We start from the raw sequence: 27456 nt of genomic DNA, 5'->3' as shown, positions 1-27456 counted from the left end.
GAGATCATGACCTGAGCTGAGGTCGGACGCTTAACTGGCTGAGCCACCCAGGTGCCCCAGGTTTACTGTTTGTTAATGACCGTGTTCTTTTGGAAAAGTAATTTCTATTTCACTCACTTTAGCGGACTAGATCATGTGGAAATTCTCCTGAAAAAACACAACTAAAAATGCAAGATAAAAATATAACAAATAGCTATCAAAAGAATATTTGGCCCAAAAAGAAAGCAAGAGAAATCCCCAGAAGCAAAAAGAAGAGAGGAAACTAAAAATGGGGACAAACAAACTATTCCTGCCCTTGAGAATGTGTTGCCTTGATAGCCAAGTAAGGAGAGCAGTCAAGGTTGCATGAAGAGGAGATAGAAACCAAGAAACTCGACTTCCTGGAATGGTTGACGCTCATTAAAGAAAGTAATAGAAAAATATGCCCTCTTAATCACTGGGTGACTAGGCAACGGCATGGCCAGAGCTCCTTAGCCTAGGCTGTGGGTGTAAAAAAATTCTTTCTTCTTTGAGATTTCATAAACAAAGGCTTATACTCCCTGTCTGTGTCCTATCACTTAGCCTTGAAGCTACGGTCCCTCCCAAATGCTAATGAAAGAAATATCAGAAGGCTAACAATCCAATGTTCCTTCTTCCCCCTTCCAGTACAGAGTAGCAGAAATAATTTCACATCTTAAATGTAGTTCTGATAAAGTGGTGAATTAAGAACACTCACTGAAACGTCTCATTGTGATTCTCCTTTCTGCTATGGAGATTTGTATAAAAATGAATAACCCTGCTCTATTTCATAACACATTCTTGGAAGTGTTATTTCTACACACGAGCCTTCAATGACATTGAGACTTTGGAGATTGGTGCTGTGTTTTGTGAAATATAACCTTAGTGGACTTATATGTGTTTTACCCAAGTAATTCTATTTGCACTGACAAATATTCTGAGGTTTCACTATTAGCCCAGAAGTACATTAGGCTTTTGTTTTGTTATCATTTCTGTGTAAAGATATAATACATCTGTGATTCTGTTGAATTCTTTAGTTAAATGATGATTTCAGACTCTTCATCCTGTTTAAATCAACACAAGACAACACCAAAAAGAATATGATGATTTTTAAAATAATCAAATGAAATTCCAGAAAGAAAAAACAAAACAAAACATAGTCACTGAAATGAAAAGCTTAACGGATGCCCTAAATAGCAGATTAAAAACAGCTGAATAGAGATTAAGTAAACTCGAGTATAGATTTGAGGAAAAGGTTTAATACACCACACAGATAAAGCAAGATGTGGGAAACAGAAAACAGATACTCAATAATACAGAAGTTAAAATCAGAAGATACAACATACGCGTAACAGGAAGAAAGACTGAGAAATCGCCAAAACTAACGGAGGCCATAAAACTCAGATTTAGTATCAAAATAAACCCTAAAAAGGATAAAAATAAAACACACATTTAGACGTATCATAGTAAAAATGAGAATACCATGAAAAAAACAGTACTGATAAATGACTGACAGAAAAACAAAGCTGCCAACCTAGAATTATCATTTAACCTAACTTTCATTTTAAAAATTGAGAAAATTTTCTCAATAACTGACTCTGATAATGGCAGAACAAATAATTTGGACTGAACCCTCCACTGAAGAGCAATGAGAATCTCGGGACAGAATATTTATTTAAACAAGTGTCTTGTAACAAAACTTGCTAACCAGATAGTGAAATGCTCTCAGGCCAGATTCCAGGGCAGGATGGAAGTCCTGAAAAGGAAGCCCACTGTTTGGACAATCTTCACATTGGGGGCATTTCCTCATTGCGGATATATAACATCTGTGTAAGGCTGTGCTGCCCATTTGTCAATCTGGTGGTGCTTAGCCCAGAGCATGCACAGACGGGAAGGGTAGCCTTGATGAAACCCTTCTACTTTGATTCTAGAATACTAAGGCCCAGAGTTGTTTGGAGAGACCTAGAGATACCAGGAGTCTAGCAGTAGCAAATACACACATTCTTTGGGAGAAGATAACATCATTGTAGTTCTCTGATTATTTCTAGAAACAAATTTTTCAATCAAATGCTTCATGCCAAAGAGTGAGCAGAGCCAGAAGAGGGGAAGACAACATGAAAAAAAGCCATAAAGAATAAAGAACAAGATGTATTTCTCAGTGCAGAGGCTTAGGATATTGGGATTATCAGACATAGACTTCAAAAGATCTGGATTTAAAAGACAAAATTGAAAATTTCATGAGACCTGGAAACTAAAAAAAAAAAGGATAATGAAGGAAGATGTCTTGAACTAAAAATGGCCATTATCAAAAGCTGCCTGGGTGAATTATTTAATAAAAATTGGACGCAGATTGTGGCACCTGGGTGGCTCAGTCGGTTAAATGTCTGACTCTTGATTTTGGCTCAAGGCGTGGTCACGTGGTTCATGAGATTGAGCCCTGCATCGGGCTCTGCCCTGAAAGCATGGAGCCTGCTTGGGATTCTCTGTCTCTGCCCCTCCTCTGCTCGTGTTCTACCCTCCTCTCTCTCAAAATAAATGAATGAACATTAAAAAATATTGGATATAGATAAAGGAAGAATTAGTAAATCCATTTGGATAGGAGAAATTTTCCATAATGAAGCCTGGACAGACAAAATAAGGAAAAATGGAGAAGAGAAGGTACATGAGTAAAGGATACGGTGATATGATCTATAAAATGTGGCTGGAGTCCCAGGAGAAGGGAGAAGTTTCAATGGAATCCCAATTGAAATCCCAGAAGCCTTTTAGGGAAATTGACAGACTGATTGTAAGATTTATAAAGAAATAAATAGGATCAAAAAAAAACACAAACAACTTTGCAAAAGAACAATGTTGGAGGGACAACACTGCCCGATTTCAAGACTCACGATGAAGTGATAGTTATTACAACAGTGTGGTACTGGTCTAAAGACAGAGAAAGAGATTAATGGAACGCAACAGAGAATCCATAAATAAACCTACATATAGGTGGACAGTTGATTTTCTACAGAGGTACAAAGGTAACCTCATGGAAAAGAAATAGTTTTTTCAATAAATGGTGCAGGAACAATTGCCTAATTCATATGCAGTTGTTGATACTATTTTCCTTTTTTTAAAAAAAATCATTATTTTATCTGCAAGCATGTCCCATTTTAATCAAAATATTTTTGTACCTTTTTTCTCTTCTATTGGTCAGTCTTGCAAAGGATTCCATCTTATTATTTTGTCCAAAATGTCAACCCTTTGGCTTTGTTGACTTTCTCTATTTTCTCTCTCTTTTTTTTACCCCCCATTTAATTAATGCCTGTCTTTACTTTTATTATCTCCTTCTTTCTACTTCCTTTAGGTACATACTGCTATGGATTTCTTAGCTATTTAAAATGAATATTCAATTTGAAAAATTCTTCTTTAACCTAAGTTTTCAGGAACAAAAATTTCCTTTGAAGTGTTTCTCTTTTTTGCTGGGCCTCGCAGATTTTAATACATGGCAATTTTATTATTGTACATTTCTAGATATACTGATATTTTCATTCCAGGGTAAGTCATCAAATGTAAATCCAATTTAGCTTTATCTCCTGCATGCAGGGATTTTTTAATATTAGCAAAATCCATAAATGTAACTGACAACATACAGAATTTAAAAAGAAAAAAGAAACATGAAAAGCTAAGGTGATATGAAAGAAAATAAGTTTACAACATTCAACATATTCATAATAAAACAAAAGCTGTGACTAAAGTAAAAATAAAACAGAACCTTCTTTAAACTAACAGTGGGTTTTTACATATAAACAAACAAAACCCATTATAAAAATCTATCCAAATGAGAAAACACTAGCAAATGCCAGAGAATATAGATCCCCAGGGTCCTTTTTCCATTGAAGGCGGAAGCCTAAATTGATAGAGACGTTATATCCCAAAGTGTAACACTCATGTTCCTTAAGAACCAGAAAATTTGATTTCAGATATATACAGTCAAGAGAAATATACACAAAAAAATTTTTTATAGAAGCACTATTCACAATAGCAATCCCCAAAAACCCATTATCAAAAGACTGGATGAATAAACTATTATCAGAAAGGTATAATATCCAGCAGTCAAAATAAAGAACCTCCAGTGATATTCAATAATATGGATGACTTTTATTGGTATAATATTTAAGGAAAAAATAAATTCATTTTTATAAAGTTGGAAATAACTTTGTGGAGCACCTAGAAACACAATGGAAGTCAGTCAAGAGAATAATGAATACAGGTTTCATAATTCTCCCATTTGGGTGAGAATGAGGGGACAGAGCAATCAGATGAAGGACCACAAGTATACGTGTAGGTTATCTTCCCAGTATTTTGTTTTGCATAATGGCTTGTTGGTACTTATTGTTATTATACATAACCAATTATAGAACCTTCCTCCCACCCAACCCCACCCTCAAAAAAAGAGGCCTCTGAAGTTCTAAAAATCCTTTCAGGGTCACTGCAAAAAAACAGAAGGCACACCTGGCTGGAGTTTTGAAGATGATTTAATGAAGGGACTCTTTACAGAACATGGGCAGTCCACGAAGGGTACTGAAGACCTCAGAACCCGAAGATATAGACGTGGAAATGGTGTTCTCAGAGCCCAGTAAATAAGGGAGTTGTAGAAGCCAACGCTCCACAGGGAGGGACACTCAGCAGGGCCTCGGTCTTGGGAGGAAGATGCCGCCCTGCCAGAACATGCCAGAACATGCCAGAATGTGCCAGAAAGCACCAGAGTGTCGCTCAGACAAAAAAGAAGCAAGGGAGGAAGCACTCGGGCTTTCCTCTCCTCCTACACATCATTCTCCCGTCGGCACCTCCTCCCCCACCCCCACCCCCACCCCACATTTCTACTGGTTAAACTAAATCAGAAACCAGGGGGCAAGAGAGGTAAGATTTGAGGCAGTGATGAAATGGAAGTGGAGTGGAAAAAAGTAAGATTGCCATGCACACAAACATGTAAATAAACATCTATCAGCAATCACATGGATATTGGGAGGGATGTAAATAAAGTGTTTCAAGTATTTGGATGAACCGAAGAAAAAAGTAAAAGCACCAATTAATTTTAGACTTTGATAAATGACAAAATACCCTTAGTATCTCAAAGAGCCATTAAAATAACAATAAAGACAATATGTAATCCCTAAGCTGATAGAGCGAATGAGGAATTAATTTTTAAATTAATTAAAATGAATGTACACTGAATGTAAAATTAAAATTAGTTTGGTTTAATTTAAAAAAATTTCAATTTTTTGAGAGAGAGAGAGAGAGAGAGACAGAGTGCGAGCAGGTGAGATGCAGAAAGAGAGGGAGAGACAGAGAACCCGAAGCAGGCTCCAGGCTTCAAGCTGTCAGCACAGAGCCTGACGCGGGGCTCGAACTCCAGAACTGTGAGATCATGACCTGAGCCAAAGTCCGACACTCAACCCACTGAGCCACCATGGCGCCCCTAATTTTAAGACTAACATCTTAAGTTAATTTAAAATAATTTTTAGAAAAAAGGTAAGAAAAGAGAGAAAAAGAACGTAGAGTAAGGAAGACCAAAGTATTTCATAAGATGGTAGAATTTTTAAACGTAAATTTGTCTGTATATTGTATTACATATCAATAAAGGAAATGAGGGGCGCCTGGGTGGCGCAGTCGGTTAAGCGTCCGACTTCAGCCAGGTCACGATGTCGCGGTCCGCGAGTTCGAGCCCCGCGTCAGGCTCTGGGCTGACGGCTCGGAGCCTGGAGCCTGTTTCCGATTCTGTGTCTCCCTCTCTCTCTGCCCCTCCCCCGTTCATGCTCTGTCTCTCTCGGTCCCAAAAATAAATAAACGTTGAAAAAAAAAATTAAAAAAAAAAAAAATTAAAAAAAAAAATAAAGGAAATGATCCAATTAAAAAAGAATGTTTATAAAATTGCATAGGTAAATAAAACCCAACTATGGGCCATTTAAAGAACCATATGCAAGACATAAAGATACAGACTTTTTTTTTTTTTGCTTTATTTATTTATTTATTTATTTATTTTTAATTTTGTTTAAATCCAAGTTAGTTAACATGCAGTGTAATAATGGTTTCAGGAGTAGGATCCAGCAATTCATCACCTACACACGAAACCCACTGCTCATCCCAACAAGTGCCCTCCGTAAAGCCCATCACCCACTCACCCCATCCCCCCACCCTCCACCCCTCCAGCCACCCTCGGTTTGTTCTCTGTATTTACAAGTCTCATATGGCTTGCCTCCCTCTCTGTTTGTATCTTATTTTTCCTTCTCTTCCCCTAGGCTCCTCTGTTTTGTTTCTTAAAGTCCACATATGCATGAAATCATATGGTATTTGTCTTTCTCCGACTTATTTTGCTTAGCACGGTACACTCCAGTTCCATCCACGTTGTTGCAAATGGCAAGATTTCATTCTTTTTGATTGCCGAGTAATACTCCATTGCATATATAAACCACATCTTCTTTATCCATTTGTCAGTCGATGGACACTTGGGCTCTTGCCTTAATTTGGCTGCTGTTGGTAATGCTGCTATGAACACTGGGAATATGCAGAGATTAAGTAAGGAGATGGAAGACGACATATTATGCAAACCCTAACTGAAGGAAAAGCTACTATAGGGATAATCTCTCCAAGGAAACTCTAGGGCAAAATCATAAAGAGGAGCAGAGAGAGCTTATAATGATAAAAAAAGTTCAATTTCCTAGGAAGACGTAGGAATGCTAACTTTATAAGCAGATAAAAATATAGCCTTACTAATGTGAACTGCAATGACTGAGGGGTTGTTTATTGCCAGCCAACAGAGAAACGAAGAAATGCACTTCCAAATAAATCATGAGTCAGGGAAGAAATCACAATGGAAATTTGAAAGTATCTTTAATTGAGCAAAAATGAAAATACTATATTCAACTTGTAGATGTCACTAAAGACACTCATAGAGGGAAATTTAGAACTTTAGAGGGAAGAAGGATGAAAATAAAATGATGTAAGTATCAACAAGTTAGAACAAAAGGGACACCCGGGTGGCTCAGTCAGTTAAACGTCTGACTTCCGTTCAGGTCAAGGTCTCACAGTTCATGAGTTCGAGCCCCACATGGGGCTCTGTGCCTATAACTCAGAGCCTGGAGCCTGCTTCAGATTCCGGGTCTCCCTCTCTCTCTGCCCCTCCCCTGCTCATGCTCTCTCTCTCAAAAATAAAACATTAAACATTAAAAAAAGAAGAAGTTAGAAAAGGGACAACAAAAACAAATGTCGAGAGAAGAGAATGAAAGAAAGTGAGGTTATGAACAGAAATTAGTCAAACAAGTGAACATACAGTAGAGAAAACCAACAGAGCCAAAAGTTCTTTGAAATACTACCAACATTGACAATCTCCTGACAAGAAGACAAGAATGTGAGCCTCTACGAGACTCTCAAAGAAGAAAACCATAGCAGAAGAAAGGGCTAAGGTAAAAGAATGAGCAATGGCCAAAGAAATTTTTATATAATTAAGTAAAATAGGAATTGATTGAATAGGGCAATAATTATATAATTATGATTCCTTTGGGGCAGTGGAACAAAGATTTATAACAGGCATATAACATGTAGAACAGGAATAGAGAATCAATAGGTAAAATTTTCAGAGTCCTTAAATTTTGTGTGAGATGGTGATTAAGTGTATACATATGCTTCTAAGTGTGTTAAAATTTTTAGGTTAACCAATAAAATAGATGCCTGAAGTTTGGTCGTACCGTTTTTGCATGATCAGAAACAGGAAATTCAAGAAAGAGATTCGATTTTGGGAAATGATACCAGGTTCAGTTAGGGTTCTTAACATATAAACGAAAGGACTAGGTTAACTTAATTGAGTGCAACAGCCTGTTTATAACAGAGATAGGTCGGGTCTATGTCAGAGCGCAGCAGTTCTCAAACCTAAGCTTGACTCAGAATCACCTGAAGCGTTCATTAAAGTACAGACTGCTGGGCTCTGTGTCCGAAGATTCTGATTCAGTAGGTCTGAGATGAGGTCTGAGACTTTGCATTTTGTAGAAGTCTTCCGTGAGAAGTGGATGTTGCTGCAACTTTGGACCTTGACAAAGCGGAGCCAGAACTGCGTCAGTGGTTCTGACAGCTGACTACGCTTCAGAACTATCACAGGACCTTTGCATGCATACAGATATCTGGGCTCAAGCCACTCCCAGGGAATGGAATCTCTGCCTTGTTTTATTTTGCCTTGTTTTGTGTTGTTTTGAATTCCCTGGGTGATTTCAGTGGGCCAGCAGGCTAACACCGCTCCTTGGGTCTTCTCCTTTAGGAAGTTAAAATCTAGGTTTTAATTGTTTAAACTAAAAGAAGAAACATTTCAAATGTTTCTAGTTTTCTTGTTGTTATACACTGCATGGGTTCACATGAAACAAATATGTAGGCTCTTGAGTTTGGAAACCCAGGTATGTGACTATGTGACATGCAGCTCAGGTGCCCAACAGGCAGCCGACATGTAAAGCCAGGAAAGTTCAGGAAAAAAGAAAAAAAGAATGCATGGCATTATAAGTTAGGCTATTGGTGATATCCTAATGTAGGGTGAGAGAAAAGGGGATAAAGATGGGAGGATATACAAGGTGGGCTTTGAGGTACTGATATTGCTCTGTTCCCTGACTTAAATAGCGATTTTGTTTTGTTCATTTTATGAGGATTTATTGAAACGTACGCTTATCATTTTTACAGTTTTCTATATATGTATGGTATGTTTGACTCTAAATGTTTTTTTTTAAAGTGTTGAAAAAGCTGGGGCGCTTGGGTGGCTCAGTTGGTTAAGCATCTGGCTCTTGATTTCGGCTCCGGTCATGATCTCATGGTTTGTGAGTTCAAGCCCCTCATTCGGCTCTACCTTGACGGTGTGGAGCCTTGGTTGGGATTCTGTCTCTCTCTCCCTCTCTCTGCCCCTCCCCAGCTCACGGGCATGCGTGTGCATGTATGTGCATGCTCTCTCTCTCTCTCTGTGTCTCAAAATAAATAAGGTTTTCTGATATATGTTGAAAAAGTAAAAAGCAAAACCACAGCATTGACACTCGTGTTTGTATTCACCCAGTTTAAGGCACAGTTTCCTCTGCTTATCAATAGTCACATCTCTGCTCCAAAACCTGATCATTCACATGAGCCCTAGTGTTTCAACTGCATGATTGAATTAAATGTAATTTAAATTGGAGATTTATCTGGAGGAAAAGGAGTGTTGCACTTATGAAAACTATGTGTAAAACTGAGTGTTATACAAACACCTAACCTTGTCAGGTTGTTCAGCATGTTCCTGTGTAATCTACGCACAAGACCATGGTAAAACAATATGGGAAATGTCATAAAAATCTCAAAGTAGTCTACAGTCACATTGCCTCAAAAATGCCGTTAGTGTCTTTAATTTCTCTCTCCACTTGGAGGAAACAAGTGCACTGTGAAGGCCATGCAAGATTATTTCAAACTCTGGCAGCTGACCCAGTTCTAAGAAATGTCTTTGGCCCGTAAAATTTAGCAAACACCTATATAAGCTAAACTCAGGATCTGAGGGAGGCTTTAGCCTACTGTTTGTTTCGGTGACTCTACTAGTTGATCAGTGTCCTGATTGTGTCAGATAAGAGGGGCATCTGCCAAAACAAAGAGAGAACAATGGAAGGGTGTGTGAAGGGCAGGAGAAATCGGAGGTGAGGAGACATTGCTAATTGGAGAAGAATGGCGGAGGAACAGAAGTTAGCCCTCAAATACTAGGCTCCTGTACTCAAATGCTGCCTTCCACCTCCATTTTTAACACCAGCACGCCAACCAAGCACAGATCCTGTCGCCACATACAAGACCCACTTTTTCCAAATTATTAAAGCCCCAATAGGCATAAGAACAATGTCGTGTCTGCAGAAATTGCAGCGATCCAAAGCAGAGGGATATATCCATTTCTGGATTAACCAACCGGCAGACTCATCCAGCCATGCTTAGGGCAGCACTGAGGAGCCAGGGAGGGAGATGTCACCCAGCATAAAAATTTAGCTCCGGCAAATGGACCCTGGATTTTGAGAGCAGAAAATGTAAAAAGAAGCTATTTTTTATTTGACCAAATAATTATGTTTGTTTCACAAATTTGAGTGGTTTCTATTTCAACCACTCATGTGGGTGGGAGAAGGTAAGGTTCCATTATCTTTCCAGCGACTAAGTCTTGAATGGAGCTCTGGAGGGATTCCTTATAAAATAAGACAGTAGTTTCAGCAGTAGCTGGAGTCATAGTTTATATGTTTCTTGGTATAATGACAGCTTTCACAAAGGGCTGGAAGAAGTTATTAGATTCAAGAAAAGAATAAATTATGTTTCTCTTTCTGCCCCATCCCTCTGCCCCATCTGTGTGTGTGTGTGTGTGTGTGTGTAATTTAGCTTGTCCATACGAAGGTAAGGAAGATTAAACATCTTTTGTTTATTACTCCCAACTTCAAGTCCCATACATATAAAAATGCAACAGGGGTGCCTGGATGGCTCAGTCGGTTGAGCGTTCAACTTCGACTCAGGTCATGATCTCACAGTTCCTGAGTTCGAGCCCCACATCGGGCTCTGTGCTGACAGCCTGGAAGCTGTTTCGGATTCTGTCAACCTCTCTCTGTCCCTCCCCTGCTTGCGCTCTGTCTGTCTGTCTCTCTCAGAAATAAATGTTTAAAAAAGCAATAAAAATAAAATAAAAATGCACACCCCCTGAGTTCAGTCTTAAAGTGGGTCTCCCCTGTGCTCTCACCAAAGCCGTGTGCGGTGTGTGAAGGAGGGAAGTGGTCTGATAAAGCCTTCCATCCGTGCAACCATTCCCAGGAATACACTATTCCACAAGGCAAGCTCTCGGGACAGGACGATGCTTCCTTCAACAGTAGAGATCGCAGGCCCTGTGGTTTCTGGGCAGAAAAACAAAATTTGCCCTTCAAGTAAGATTAAAGTTGGAGAGTTCCTGATACTATAATCATGGTGCTTCACCCATGAAAAGATACTTGGTAAATATTTGTTGAAATTAAATGGGCAGGTGTGGTAACCTGTTTCCAAAGCTGTTCTTTTTACCTACCTTCAGTAATGTCTGCTGTGAAGGGAAATCTTCTTATGTAATTATTCAGTGAAATAAAATCAAGGATGAGCATGGAACTAGTGAGCTGACACGACCCGTGTGTTGGACAGCAGGTGAACCAGTGTTTGCATCCACAGACCACTGCAAAGCTGGAAACAGAAAGACAGCAGCAAAACACAGCTGTCTGGGCATGGCCGGAGCACCGCTCTGCAAGTTATATAATAGCTGTTGTATAATTGTGCATTTAACTCAAAACACATTTTTAAAAGACAAAACCATTAGATTTTCCAAAAAGAGAGCAAGAGAAAGAGGCAGGGACAGAGACAAAGAGAAAAATAGTGAAATAACACAGAAGTTTCTATCTGGCCTTCAAGCACGTGGTGCGACAGGCATGGTCCTTGGAGATGGTGGTTTTAGAAATTGAGGGCTGGCCCATGAGCCCCATCTGGCCTGCCTCCTGTTTTTGTAAATAAAATTTTATTGGAAAACACCTATACCCATTAATGTATCTATTGTCTACAGTTTCTTGCATGTAGAGTCGAGTAAGTTACAACAGAAACCATCTGGGCCAGAGAAGCAGAAAACATTTTCTGTCTCTTTAAGAGAAAATGTTTGCTGACCCTATCTTAGATGAGTGAAAGGGCTAATAACTGTAAGTGTGCGTGAGGGTGACTATTCACTTAGGGAACCCAACTGGGAAATGAAATTCTGGTCTTGCACTTGTTGGATCTGTGATCTTAAGCAAGCTACTTGCTCTCTCCCTATCTGTAAAATGGGGAACCAAGCAAGAACGGAAAGAGAAAGTAAGGCTCCTGTGCCTGATTTGGAGCAACTATTTAATAAGCCTACGTTTCCCTACCTAAATCCCATATTTGGGAGAGCTGGCAATTTTTCCTGGAAAAAGAAATTGTCATTCTCAACTCTCAATAATCAGAATTAAGAGTATCCGTGGTTTTCCATCATGTTCCTATTGTAACTTTTGCTTGAGCTTCAATACAATAAAGTCTTGTGTTTAAAATGGGACGAGTGCAGTTAATTTTTTTTTTTTTAATGTTCCCAGACTGAAACGTTCATTCTAAGAAATTGAACGACTTAGGCTCCTGTTTGAGTCCACTTTTTTTGTACAACTGCCTGTATCAATCACTGATAAACACAGCCAACTTCCAAAACCAAGGGTTACTTTCATTTTAGATGGTTGTAACAGATGCTATTGCCATCTTGCTATACGGGTGACTGTGTGTGACAGTGTACTCGGAGATCTGTAAAAATCCTGCTGACCTTTCTGTTCTCCTATATAACAAAGATAACTCGGAGCTCCTGCAATCACAGTAGGTCTGCTTACCCAGCACCAAGAATACACTCGATTGGTAGGATCTTTCAAACCTGACTCGAGGTAGGGTCTGTATGGAGGGACTTTCTTCCCACTCTGCTTTTCTGGCGCATGGACTGATTGGCTGACAGCATTGTCCTGAGGCCACCTGGCCAGGGACCTCCCCTCACCAGCTTCTTCTGAGAACAAGCTCTTTTTCTCTGAGACTCTTTTTCAATCCTCAAATTCTCTGATTCCAAGTCTGTCAGAGAACGGAAAGTTTCACAGTAGCATAAAAAAGCATGAAAAGCCAAAAAAATAATAACTGGCCTCAGTGGCCAGAGCAGCTGCACCGCATATCCTTATCACAGGTTTCGGCTTTGTCAATTAATTCGTCTGCAAATAGTGCCCTGTCTCCAGATGTAGTTTCAATGCTGGAGCACTGGTTTCTTAAGGATTTAAGTTTAAAGTCAAGGGCTTCCTGCCCTAGGTGTTACAAATAAGTAGTGTCGTTTTCTTTTTGCTCCGAGTTTGTTCATCCAATCATATTCCAGTATGCAAATAAACCTTAGCCCGTGCAGATAAAAAGGAACAAATAAAGCCAAGGGCTCTATCAGAACCAAATCGCTGAGCCTGTCACCTGTGTTCCAGCAGCCGAACCAGAAATGTCGTCTTCAGGCACGCCAGACTTACCTGTCCCACTCACCAATTTGACATATAAATATACTAAGGTTAGTACAATTTATATTTGCTGCTTTGCTTCAGGTTGCTAAAAACTACATGTGTGGAAAGCATAAAAGGTCAATGTAAGTAAACCTTGTGTAAAGAGCCCTTTGCAAATACAAAAATAAAAGGCTTGCAAAACGCAGGTTTGGGTTTGGTATCTTGATCAAATAATGACTTCTAGATCGTACCAGGCAACTTTTCCTAAATTTATTTCTTAAAATATTTCTCAGTGAAAGGAATTCTCTTCTGTGTGAAAGGTTCTTGCACCAGGGTTCAGTAGACTTTACTAAGCAGTTCTATTAACTTCAGTGTAACCCAGCATGCATGATAAGAGAGGCCAATACTTACTAGAGAAACTTACTGGAAAGAGCCAAACAAATAGGAAATGATCTTTTTTTTTTTTTTTAGGAAATGATCCTTTTTTTTTAAAGGAGAAACCGCACGCTGAAGTAAATGGTTTTTCTATATGTTTAATGAGTGCCAAAATCAAAGGAGCCACGTCTGATAATTGGAGGAAAGCTCCTGTTTCAAAAACTCCAAATAGACTTGCATTACTTAGCATATCTAGGGAAAGAAAGCATTCTTATTTCTTTCTTCGGCCAAGTTTGTTGCCATTGGAGCAGATGCATGATTGTTAACTGATAAATATTTAGAGACACCAGAGCAGGTGCCAGACCTGGACTTAAAAATCCACAGCTAGGAAGAACGAGGAAATGGATCCTGTCTGAGTTGTTCAAAAGTATCTCTGAACTTTGCCTGTTTCACCCTGTTATATGCCTGCTTTCCTGTGAGAGTCTAGAACTCCCAAGCGAACAGATAAAACGGGCAAACAAACCAATCTGAACAAAATCACTTAAAATTGGCTCTATGGTACACTACGCACAGCAAGCAAAGAGAGGCACCGCTCCAACTTAGGGAGAGCCATTTTGCTTTCTGAAGTAGCCAACGAAAAATCAAGAGCCATATAACTTAATGATAAAGCAAAAGCCCCACTATTATTCATTTCTCCCCTTACTTGTAACCAGGGATGGTTTTGAAATCCTAAGGTCGGTTACATTTTCATTTTCGTAAGCACAACAAATGAGGAAGTTTTGCTCAGCTGACTGATTCTTTTCCTTAGGAGAGTATCTGCCGAGATCAGATTGTGCCTTTAACATGGTGATCAGCAGCTAGAAAATGTGTTGAGGTGTTATTTCTTATGATGTTTTATTCCAAAGGAAAACGTGTTTTGAATTTAATTTTCTTCCAAATGCGAACATGGAAAAAGGGGGTGAGTCCATACCCTCTAACAATTTGCACTTGGGAAAGGTGTGCCCAAACGATGACAAGACTTCAGTCTTCCGAGCTTCCTTACTCCAAATTGGTCATTCACGAAACATCCAATCTAAAGCAGGCACATTAAGAAATGCATTTCATAAATGTCAAAGTCATTGGCAATGACTAAAAATTATCTTACTACTATTATTACAGGGTCTTTTTCCCCCCTATGATATACTTGGGAAGATATTTTCATAGTTCCAGAATGTCACATTTTAAAAAAATGGTGGAGCGCCTGGGTGGCTCAGTCGGTCGGGCATCCAACTTCAGCTCAGGTCATGATCTCACAGTCTGTGAGTTCGAGCCCCGGGTCGGGCTCTGTGCTGGCAGCTCGGAGCCTGGAGCCTGCTTCGGATTCTGTGTCTCCTTCTCTCTCTGCCCCTCCCCCTGCTCGTGCTCTGTCTCTCTCTCTCTCTCTCAAAAATAAATAAACATTTAAAAAAAATTAAAAAACTGCTTTGCAGAAGTTTGCGATCTTCTTTGTTATGTGTATCTTGAGGAAGCTCTAAAGTGAAATATTCTTTCCACTGCATTAAGCTTCATTTAGTAGCTGTGAACTGAGCATGTAAAAAAACAGTAGTGGATAAATGAAATGGACCTTAAAAATCTAGCATGCAAACACAGATCTGGCGATCCTTTAACACAGAGAGATGTTTTTTAAGATTGGAATCTCCTGTTCACTTCAAAGCCGGTAGAGGAGAACACCCCTCCAAGGAAAATGAGAGCCCTGAGTGTTCAAAAGAAGGTACAATTCAAAGAGCAGCCATTTGTTCTTGTTTTTAAGAACTTTTCTGGGTAGAAATACCCAATGCAAGGGAGTGAATTTTGATTGCTCACACATCTTCTCTATAAATCTGTTCTGCTCAGATAGCATTTTATTGTCTGATTTATTAGTTACAGCGTTTTTACACTTGGGAGGACACCAGTTATGTATGTAATTAAATCTAAATGGGTGAGCTTTTCAAATGCCTTTGCATTCGCTTTTTACTGTGCCCCACTGAAGAATCATATTGAATTTGCACTTGCAGGAGGAGTTGGAAAAATGATGGTTATTCACTAAGTTGGCTGATTGCAAAGCATGGAAGGAGGCATTTTATAGTGTGTGTGGAATTACCTTCAATGGCCAGCCCTTAAACTCTGTTATCTGTCTCTTACTATGTTAATGTCTTTCTCTATTGTCACCAGAAATATCTCGATCACTGGGGCAAGGTGGAGAGGAGGGACAGACAGCAGGGTTGAGTAACAAAAAAGTGATCGCAGCTCCCCATTCTCAAGTTTGAGACTGCTTTTCACCCAAACCAAAGAAGTCAGTGTTGCATATCTTTTATGACTTATTCTCTAGTACAGTCTGATTATGTTTTTATTGTTGTCGGGGTGGGTAAAACAGAGGTCAGCGTTAAGAAGTTGTTTTAAAAAGATACAAACATTTTTAGAATTTAAAACCTCGATAACATCATTATGAATCCACATAAACTCGGATTCCATTCTTAACCTGATTTTTTCCCTTTGCAATTGTAAATGGATCCCATATCTACCAGCTCATCCGTTTTACTGAGGCTTTAAATGAAGATCTTCTTCGACACTTATGTGATTGTTGGGCAAACTACATTGCCTCCCTCTGCCTTGGTTTCCTTCTGTGTAAAATGGTAATAATAAAGGTCCCAATTTCCTAAGGGGGATAAAAGCATTAAATGAGTTGAAAGCATATAAAGCGTTTGAAATAGTGCCTGGCACATGGGAAGTGATTGATTAACATTGGCTATCCCAGTCCTATTTATTTTTCTGCATTCTTTCCAATTTTCCAGAATCTTCTTTTACTCAGCCTTTCCAAGACCTCAGCCTTTCCAAGCCTTTCCAAGACCTATCACATTGGTGCGAAGTTCCCAGGGTTTATCCACTATTTCAGGGATCAAAACTTTTCTCTTACAGGATTCAGTACCTTTGTTTTCCATTCTCACTTTGCAACATTGTTGTTTTACCTTAAAAAAAAAAGAGAGAGAGGGAGAGAGAGACAGAGAGACAGAGAGAAATAGAAAATTCAAGAAGATAAGCTTTCTCAGATGGGATTCAAACCCCAAAATGTTTACCTTAACTCACTGAACAATAAGATGTTCATACCAGAAAAGATGTTCATCTGCTAATGACATTTCATACACTTACAGACACAGGCACTTACACGCAGAAAATAGTTGTAGCTAAAATTCATTGTGTTTACTCTGTACTAATGACTGACTAAGTTATTTGCATTGATTCTATTTACTTCTTAGGATAACCCTAGGAGGAGGTTCTTTTTCTTGTTTTTTAGATGAGGAGACTGAGGACCAGAGTGGCCAAGAAACTTGCCTTAAATCATACAGCTAGAGGGGCGCCTGGGTGGGTCGGTCAGTTAAGCGTCCAACTCTTGATTTTCACTCAGGTCATGATCTCATGGTCCTGCGATGGAGCCTCATGTCGGGCTCTGCTGACAGAGAGGAGCCTGCTTGGGATTCTCTCTCTCTGTCTTTCTCTGCCCCTCCCCCGCTCATTCTCTCTCTCTCTCTCTCTCTCTCTCTCTCTATCTTTCTTTCACAAAATAAATAAACAAAAAAAAAACATACAGCTGGAAAGTGACACAGCTCGACTTTGAATGGGACAAGCCCTCACACCAAGTGTCTTGTCTAAGATCCAGACCATTACTTGGGAACATGGAGTTGCTGGATTATTCTGCCCTTTATTCTGACTCTCATTTGTCCATTCCTGATTACTGGAGGGGACTTGACCATGAGCCTTTCCAGCTGCTGCTCAGCTGTTCCCAGGCCAACAGGAGGAAGTTGGCGGCCAACTGAGGGAAAAAAAAAAAAAAAGGAGAACAATAGGGAAGCTTGGAAGCAAACAGACATTCTGCTTTGATTGAAAAGGTGGGGTTTGGGCTGGGAGAGGCTGTGATGCAGAGGATTTAGAAATAGGTGTGCAACGTCCATGGGAACTATGTGTCTTCAACTCCTATGGAATCACTTTTGTTTGGAGTAAGAGATGACCTTCCTAGATTTCTGGTATCATCGCATAACACATCGGAGTTAAAGATACTTTTTGGTAGAGAAGAGTTGTGAATCACTGCACACTAGGGGCCACGGGCCAGTATCTCCTCTTTACATTCTTACAGCAAACAAATTCAGGCTGCGTGCATTTCCAGCTACCCCACTCTCTTCCCTCCTCCCATTTTCCCTTCCGTTTATTTAACAAGTCACTGAATTACCACTCTGTGCTTGGTCGGATGTATAAGGAGGCTAATAGGGTTCTTGCCTTAGGGAGCTTATGTTCTTGGAGGGTGTGGGGAAGAAAACAAGCCAGTCAGTGAATAGTTTCATCATAAATTTTGATAAATGCTAAAGAGGACAACTGACGGGAAGAGCTTGCTTTTGATGAGCTGTTCGGGAAGGTCTCTTTAAGAAAGGGACATTTAAGGTGAGCCTGATTGATGCAGAGCATAAAGTGTCCTTGGAGACCCCGGGATGGGGGTGGGGGTAAGGGGTGGGGGGGAGAACAAGGAACCGGAGGTGAGGGCAGGTGCAAAGTCCTTTCTGCCGTGTTCAAAGATCTATCAAAAAGCTAACAGGGCTGTAGTAAAGGGAGGCAGAGAATAGAGCAGATGAGGCTGGAGGAGGAGGCCATGGCCAGACCGCCTGACGGATTTTGTAGGAGGGAGACCACGGAGGGCTGCTTCAAACAGAACGGGACTCAAGTTCAAGACAAAGCTGATTGTGCGGCGGCACTGCTTTCACTTGGGAAATGTTGCTAACTCCCTTCCGATTGAGGCAATATTCCGTTTGCTTTTGGCTTGCAAGCAGTTGAACAAATAGCTGGGTGGCTGCAAGGGACGGTGGCTTAACAAGATAAACGCGGCTTCGATTTCCAGCTCTTCTACTTATTTCATGCTATGACCTTGGCCAGGCTTCTAATCTCCTTGAGTTTCAGTTACCCTGTCTGTAAATTGGGAATAATAATAACTACCTTGGAAAGTGGCCGTGAGAATTAAGTGAGGGAATTTGTGGAAAACGCCTGGCACTTATTAGCTGCTTGGTCCAGGCTCTCTTTAACCCTCTCCTTTCCAAGATGACTCTTGCAATTCTCTAGGGATTCTATTCCTGATGGACATGGAATGAATTCTTGCAACGCCTGCCATAGTTTAAAAATGCTTACATCTACTGCTCTCATTTGAGGCCCCTAAGTAACCCGTGGGAGGGAGTTAGAACATGTTACTAGTGTCCCATTTTAAAGCTGAGGGAACCGGAGTGCAGACATCTTCAGTGATTTGTTCAAGGTCACACGGCCCTCAGGAGGCACGGACGGAATGAACTGGATTTCGAAGCTTCTCATTTCAGATCTGATACTTTTCCACACGATACCATTTCCCCCTACATGCTAGCCGCGGTCCCACTCGCATCCTCCTGGATGGTCTCTAACAAGTGCTTTCAGACCCATTGCTTCATTTGTATTGTGCCTTCCTCACTCTGATTGAGAGAGTGGACATTTGGATGATGAAAGAAGAGGTATGATTTGGGCACTAGATCCCCAGATAGGTGGACCAACAAGAGAGAAGGCACTCTGGGGTAGTGCTTCTCGAATTTGACTATGCAGGTGATTCAGGGAGGATTCTTGCTGAAATGTAACTTCTGATTCTGCAGTGAGGTCTGAGATTCTGCATTTCTTTTTTTTTTAATTTATTTTTGAGAAAAAGAGAGACAGAGCACGAGTGGGGGAGGGTCTGAGACAGAGGCAGACACAGAATCCGAAGCAGGCTCCAGGCTCTACACTATCAAAATGGAGCCCGACGCGGGACTCAAACTCACAAACCGTGAGATGGTGACCTGAGCCAAAGTCAGATGCTTAACCAACCGAGCCCCCCAGACGCCCTTCAGATTCTGCATGTCTAACAGACTTCCACGTTTTGCTGATGCCACTCAAAGTGTGGCCACTTGACCAACAGTAATGGCCTAATAGTTTTGGGTTAATCTCATAATTTTACCCGTAATGACCGTCACCTAGTTGCTTAGGGACCTGACTTTCTCTTTCTCTCAGACACTTACATGCAGCCAGCTCAGAATCACTGACCTTCCCCCTTCAGAAAGTGCCTGAGTCCAACAGGAGCCAGGTGGTGGCCACGAGCCCATGGTGGAACCAACATTGATTTTGCTCCCGGGAGGTAACCATTCAGTACAAATGCAATGTTTTAGCTCATCTCTGAGGACTACTGTCTTGGCAAACCATTTCATTCTCTGGCACCTGCCTGCTTCAAGAAACCTAATCAGCAGCAATCCTAAAGTGAATAACGCATGCTCTAAGGGATAGTTTGAGCCCAGTTTCACGAGGAGTCTCGCTACTTCCAGTGTTCACGTGGTTTCTTTAAACTGGACTTCACCTACTGGATTTGTCAATACCTTCTTGCCAGAATGAGAGGGCTGTGTGAGAAGACTTTTAGGGATTATGGGAAAAAGCTCCTTTGCAGAGGAATCCAAAGTTAAGGTCATGCCTCCGATGTGGCATGAGTAATCTGTGGGCTGATGCAATACAGATACATATCTGAAACCTCATGGGAAAACAGGCATTGATTAAATGGTGATACCTTTCTCTCAAAGCAGCAGTCACCTGGCTTGTGGTGGTGTTACTGATGGTGGCAGTTTGGGTTTTCATGATGCTGGTATAATTATGGCCAAATCCCTCACCCATTTACCAGGTTTAAGTAGCAACATAGAGCCATGTTCAAAAGAACACGGGCAATGGTTGCTTCATAACTCAAGCCACTGCTAAAATATCAGAGGAGCAGATATTTGTGTGAACCCTGATGCCATAAACCGATATATTTTGAGCACGTCTGTGTATCAAAATCTCCCCCACACAGACACTGTTTGCAAGGGATGTAAATTGTTGCTAATATTTGGTTTTCTGATCACATGCTGTAATATGTCTACCTGATGACTGTATTGTAATGCTGAAATCGTTAACGAAAATTTGTTTCCTGGGAATCTATCTGCACAAATATCACAGATGTCAAAACTTTGCCTGAACAACTACCAACGTCCCCCTCCATCCAGGTCCTATCATGGGACTATTTCCACTGCTCTCCTGATCCTTACTACGAAATTGAAACAAGGCAAACAACACATAACTGAACTGCGCTCTGTATCTGGCACTCTCTTTGGAAGGGAGAAGGCTCCCATGCAAGCAATTGTATTGTTGGACCTTAATATCGTGAAATATACAGGGAAAAAAAGGACGAACTTTCTGGTGCTTCTGCATCTTACCTCTTTGATACGGTGTATGCGTGATGTGCAGAGGTCATTGATGAGTACTTTTGTCACCTGTGGGACGTAGGGAAGTTGTGGTTCGAAACAGACATGCCTTCTCATCTTTTCCTTTCCTGAGTTGAAAACGCTGAAGGGCTTTTTCAAACAAGAGTAAAAGAGTATACATTCTTGTTACTGAAGTCAGACTATAATATAAAGCAGAAACGAAAGGAAAATTTTCTTTCTCCTACAATTGTTTTGGTCACTCCCATTGTTTTCATTCCTCTGACTACAGTTAAATATTTTCCTCCCTTCTGTTATTTCCTCCTTAATTTCCTTTTAGATTTTTTTTCTTTTTCTTTTTTCTTATTTTTTTTTTTTTTTTTTTTTTTTTTTCAGTCTCAACATTTTGCTTTGCTGCCTCAGGGTTTGGGGTGAAAGTAGTTGCCAGAGATGTAGCTTTGATTCTTTTAAATGTTTAGCACCTCCGCCTGACTTTTGTTCAGCCTCTCCTATTATTCATGCCCCATCTTAGTATCCCCCCCTCCCCCTCCAAAGTCTTTGGTACTTTTGTAGGTGCCTAATGCTGAGAAGAGTTTGCACATTTACAGCATATACCCCTTCCTGTACATTTACCCATCGCTCCACATGCTGTGACCCAGGTTCTCAGTTTTGGAAATGCACACAGGGGACATAAGATGGGGAATTCCGTTACCCTCCCTCACCCTTGGTGTATCGCAAAAGAAATTCTCTGTGCATTGAAAATGTGAGCTATTAACATTCCCCTGCCACTGAGAAAGCGCTGGCTTCCCTTAGAGGATCTAAAGCCACTGCTGTAGCCCCAAAGAGGTGATGTGACCTTAGGGCACCTTGGATATCTATTGGAGGGAGTCAGGGCCTCTCTCCCCTTTAAGCCAACAGGTTCCAAAATGTTCTCTCAACAGGAAAGGCTAGTAGGTTTTATTTTGCCTATTAGTCAAATTCGGCTCGATCCAAGCCAGAAATATTTTGAGGAAAGGGCTTATTTATTTAGAATTGTAACTTTATGCCAAACACATTAAGACATAATTTTTACCCTGGAAAGCCCTTTTTTTTTTCCTCAAAATTATGATGTATTCTTGGGCACTAAACTGCATTCAGGAAACGGCCACTTCTTTTTAAAATCAAAGGTCATGAGGCATCCCTTAAAGGCTGACATATCTAAAATTTAAAAAGTAAAAATCAATTTTTAAGTTTCCTCCACATTCCCATTGATTGTTTCCCCAAATGAGAAGCACTTGATGTCTAACAGCATGCATAGGAGTCTCTAATTCCCAATCAATATTGTGAGCTTTAAGCTGAGGTCTAGTTACATATATTATTCACAAGTATCCTGCGTCCCAAACTCATAATTAGCATGTAGTTAATGCAACAGTTAAATAGAACCCAGGATTTTTTTTCTTTTATATGACGATCCCTTTCCCCCTAAAACTTGCTGGAGGCAAACAGCAAATGGAAAATGAGGTGGTCACCATGATAGATCATTTCCACGGGCCTGAAATAGGTTTCATGATTATTATACCAAACATCCGTTAGCCTACACGGCTTCACATAACCATTTTATACAACAGAAAAGATGATTATTCACAAACATTTGGTCACACAGTTAGCTGGAAGGCAGATGTCAAATGTAAAACCCACAAAAGTAAAGCAGAAAGAAAAAGGTCATTAAGGTAGTTCTTGCCCAAAAACTTCTCCACGGCTGAGGAGAAGAAAAGGAAGGGAGGGTACCTGGCCTTTACAGCCACCTTGGTCATCTCACTATGTATGCTGGGCTCTGTTTGTTTGCCGAAAGGCCCCTGTTTGGGGGAGAACGTGTATATCTCGTGATCCGAAGACTGTATTGCTATCTCAGTATACTCTCCAGCCTTATGGACGCATGCCTGGAATGTTAAAAATTGTCTCCCAGCTAATCTCCTGGGACCCTGGCTGCTCTGCTTCAAATCCATGTTGGGTACATCAACATGAGCATTCCTAAAACACCCATTTGATCCCGTCATGCCCTTATTACATCCGGAACAGAGTCCAACCTTCTCACTCTACAGACCAGATCAAGATTCACTACAATCTGGCGTCCTTTTCGTCATCGAAATTTATCTATGACTTGTTTCCACAAATTCTCTGCCTGTGTCCCGTGACCTCTTCCCTGTGTTACACGTGTCCGGAGGCTGGTTCCTTCCTTTGCTCTTGTTCCCCTTCTTCCCACCAATCCGATCCTATCCTTCAGGGATGCATTCTTCTGGCCCATTTCCTACCCTTTCGTGAGTTCCACTCTGCAATTTACTGACTAAGGCACTGCTCTGGTCTTTACCCTACAACCTTCCATTTTTTACTGGCTGATCCTGATGTGAATACATGCTCTTCTTTGATGACAAGCCCCTTGAAGGCAGCGGCTCACTCTCTCTCATGCTTTCCCATGGTACCTTCCAGGTGCCTCAGGTATTGACTCACTATTTGGAAGAACATAAGTAATTTAATAGCAGGATATGAAAGGCTAGTTGAGGAAAGAGGGGAAAAGAATGTTAAGTCCAATTGGACCAACTAGTGAAATCATCACGAGGAGATGATACTTTAAGTGAGGCTTGAAGTATGAGTAGAAGAAAACAGTGAAACTCCAGCCTGAGGAACAGCATGAATAAATAAAGGAACAGCATGCAGCAGAAGGGCATGGTGTTTGAGACAGTAGAATGAAACTAAAATACAGGGTAAACTGAGGAAAAAAAAGTTGGAAAAGCATATTGGGGCTATTTATGGTTAGGAGAAGCATATCTGGAAAACCTAGAAGAACCACCTAAGTGTCCCAAGGAGTGGCCAAAATGTGAATTGGGTTGGTTTAGGAAAATTATGATAAGGGGGGGGGGGAGATTATATTTTAATGAGGCAGAGGTGGGGGGCAGGAAGAACAAGCCATCTTTTTATGACAGTATAAGACAAAGTGATACCAAAGGATGACTAGGAATTGTGTGTGTCATTAACAGGAGAGGGAAAATGTGTGTGTGTGTGTGTGTGTGTGTGTGTGTGTGTGTACGCGCGCCTGTGAGAGAGAGAGAGAGAAGGAGAGAGAGAGAGAGAGAGAGAGAGAGAATGTGTAAGCAGCATAAAGCTAGGGATGACAGTGAGACGAATTTGGGACACATTGTTTAAGATGTTTCCCAGCCATCCCTTGGGAAGAAAAATACAAGAAAGTAAGAACTAGGGATGCATAAAGGAAAATACTCTTTAAAAGTAATTACAAGATTCTCTAAAATGTGTTCATGAGGGCTAGAATGCTGATGCACTCGTTGGGCAAGTCAGTAACTTTTTAATTCTTTTTTTAAATGTTTATTTATATTTGAGAGAGAGATAGCACGTGTGTATGAGCAGGGGAGGGGCAGAGAGGGGGAGGGGACAGAGGATCCCACGGGGGCTCTGCGCTGACAACAGAGAACCAGATGCAGGGCTTGAACTCACGAGGGGCTCAAACTCACAAACCGGGAGATCATGACTTGAGACAAAGTCAGAGGCTTAACTGATTGAGCCACCCAGGTGCCCCAGGGCAAGTCAGTATTGAATTTTTCCTTCTTCGAGGTGAACTCAGATGACATCATGTTTTTCATGAAGGACATTATCTGCGTGCCATTACCCTTTCCCATACCTCCACGGCTCTGTCCTTGAATCTCTAGTCTCATCAGAACTGCTGTGCACCCCCTCCCTCTTTATTTATTCATGCACTTTTTTTCCCTGTCATTTCCAGGCTAGCACTACAGTTTTTCGAGCTCCTCTAAACACCTGGGCTGATGCTGTTTTGACATACAAATAATTGTGTTGGTGTGAATAGGCAGATAAGAAAGATCATCCTTCCCTTTGTTTTTTTTTTCCAGCAAATCACAAATATCATAGTGTGCTCATGTGCAGAATATTATTGGTCCTACCCATGTGTAGCTACTGGATTGTTGGTCTTTTGATTCAATTTTAAGTTATTTATTCAAGAATCTTTGATGGACCTTAAAAATCACCTGAAGGCTGAGATTGTATTGGACTGTGTGGATAAACCAGAAAACCAGACCAACATAGTTCTCGACCTTATCTTACAAAGCTTACAGCCTAGGAGAGAGGGGAGACATTTAAAATGACTTTTCAAAAAAGTGACAAGTTTTACGATGGAAGTTTAGGAGACCAGGGAAACAGTTTTGAGATCAGGCTGTCTAAGTAATCTTGTCAATTACAGAATATAGAATTAATTGTACTTAAGCATTTAGGGATACATGATAATATACATTTTACTAATTTGACAGAATATTAAGCTATGGTATAGACATGACTTCATAGAATAGCTAAGTTAGTGCAAATTCACAGGTCATTTGAAATATATACAATATGAGTAACTAAACTAAAAATGTATAATCTTGATAGCTACCACTGGGGAATTTTTAATAGCCAACTGATTTGTATTTAGTATAGCAACAAATTTAAACCTCGGTTTGGGGGAGGGGGGCAGTGTTTCAATACTTTCTTCCTCTGGGTTGCACTGTTAATAACTTATCTTTAAATATAATATCTTTAAATATCTTTAAAAAAATAAATATAAAGTAAGGGGTGGTGTCTGAATTAAGATATATGTTAAAAATACAGTGCATATGTCACCCTTCATTTAAAACTGCATGTATCACAGTGATTCTGTGATTCACAATTAGATACAATAATTCACGTTGTAATAATAAGTCTAATGGAAGGTTGTAATACATAATGTTCAATAGCATGCTTTTGGTGACTTTTATGTTTCAAAACTAAATAAGAAAAAGGAGAATAAACAAGAAATAATGAAATGAGAGAAGGGACAAGAAATTCTAGCTTTTTCCAGAAACAAAACATAACTTTATTTACCACAAAAGGAGGACTTCTTAATTAGGCTTTGCAAAATATTTTTACTCTGTAAAATGACACATCAAGACCCTATTAGGCTCCATAATGAAGCAAAGGTTGAAACTCATACTTTTTAAATGACATACTAACATTTTTAAATATTACTATTCTTTCATACGCAGAACAAAATCCCATGTTTTCTAGACCCCTCTGTCTATTTAGGTGCAAGTCTCTTAGATATCACTAAGAAATCTAGTGCCTGATTTTATCTGAGGGCAAATAAATAATTAGATAATCTCTTTAAAAGAATACAACCCTTATGCCTTGAAAAAGTCAGTGAAAACATGTCACTCACCAATTTTTTTTTTCTACGCAAACTTCTTTTAAAACCTACCTTTAAAACAGTAAAATAAAGGATCAGAAAATTGTCACTTATGATACCAAATCTCCAGCAGCCCAACATGAGAAACTTCAGAATCTGAAGTGAAGAATTGAGATGATTAATCGAAATTAAAGCCACCAAAGCCTCTGCCCTTACCTCAAACTCAGATACAAGCACTATTTCTAGATTTTTTTCTCTGGTCTGTATTTTCTAGGGTTCAAACGACCTCATACCTCAGTGTAATTTCAAAGTATTGCTTTCTTTTAATAAGTGTGTGTACACACGCATGCACACGCGTGTGTGTCCGTGTATATACATGTCTTGAACGGCCCAAAATGCCTTGTAGGGTGGGGCAGGTGAGGTAGGTGAAGGAGGTAAGGTTTTAACATTGGCCTCACTTAGGCCTATTGAAATGCTGTAAGTCTGTAAAAGAACTTCTGAAGTTTGCTGCATATTTAAACGCTCCTTTCTTTTCCTCTCTATAGATTTTCATAAACAATGAGTGGCATAATTCAGTGAGTGGCAAGAAATTTCCTGTCTTTAATCCTGCAACCGAAGAGAAACTCTGTGAAGTAGAAGAAGGAGATAAGGTGGGTTTCGCAGCACATAGGCCGGGTTTCTTTGTTGGTCAACATCCTGAGCTCCCAAACAGGCCACAACTTGTAACATGTCATGAAAATACCATTTCTGGGGCCCTGTGGGAAAATTTTCTTGGTACATAAAGGGCACCCAGTAGCCTTGTGATAATGTTGAGCCTAGGTTTCTGGGTGTTGCGCTGGGTTTTTTTACACTATTTCTCCTTGCTCGCTCTTCAATTTAAATAATATTGGGGTTTATTGTACAAACAGACTATATGTAAAGTGATTGGTCATAGACGGATAGAGTAGAGAAATCCCTTATTCTTATAAAATTGTTGTTTTTTTTGGGGGGGGGGGAGCGCCTGAGTGCCTCAGTCGGTTAAGCGTCCGACTCTTGATTTTGGCTGAGGTCACGACCTCATGGTTTGTGGGTTCAAGCCCTGCATCGGGCTCTGTGCTGACAACGCGAAGCCTGTTTGGGATTCTGTCTCCTTCTCTCTCTGCCCCTCCCTCACTTGCTCTCTATCTCTCTCTCAAAATAAATACAAATAAACTTAAAAGAAAAAAGATTTAAAATTGTTCTTTTTTAAGTTGCAAAATGAAACTAAGGAAACAATGTAGGACGTTTGAAATGGTATATTGCCAAGTTAGTTGATTAAAAATCATAGAAAGAACATTGATTAGTACCTTTAAAAATTGAACTTTTAAATCACTGAAACTGAACCATTAAAGGTATTGTTGCTTTCTAGCTAATCACGCTAACAACAACAAAATCCAACTTTTATCATTTTTTAAAAAATTCTAAATATTAATTTAATCCTCAAGCATCCCAGTGGGAAACCTATCATTTGCGACCACTTTCACAAATGATAATGAAATAGCAGAACGGACAAGTTGGCTAATTTACTTTAGGTGATGTTGCTAATAAATAACAAAATCAGTATTCAAATGCTGTC

At 40.1% G+C, this 27456-nt stretch overlaps 1 protein-coding gene across 1 annotated transcript in view; it reads left to right on the top strand.

The window, feature by feature from the left end:
* Window positions 1-12966: 12966 nt before the first annotated feature.
* ALDH1A1 (aldehyde dehydrogenase 1 family member A1) overlaps window positions 12967-27456 on the top strand; it is a 58871-nt gene continuing 44381 nt past the window's right edge. The window contains exons 1-2 of the mRNA XM_030293935.1: window positions 12967-13084; window positions 26408-26512. Coding sequence (XP_030149795.1) covers window positions 13019-13084; window positions 26408-26512 — 171 coding nt within the window. The 5' untranslated portion in view covers window positions 12967-13018. The remainder of the gene's footprint in view (window positions 13085-26407; window positions 26513-27456) is intronic.

Source organism: Lynx canadensis, chromosome D4 (genome assembly GCF_007474595.2).
Source record: "Lynx canadensis isolate LIC74 chromosome D4, mLynCan4.pri.v2, whole genome shotgun sequence".
Classification (NCBI taxonomy): domain Eukaryota; kingdom Metazoa; phylum Chordata; class Mammalia; order Carnivora; family Felidae; genus Lynx; species Lynx canadensis.
This window is presented reverse-complemented; position numbering and strand designations above follow the sequence as displayed.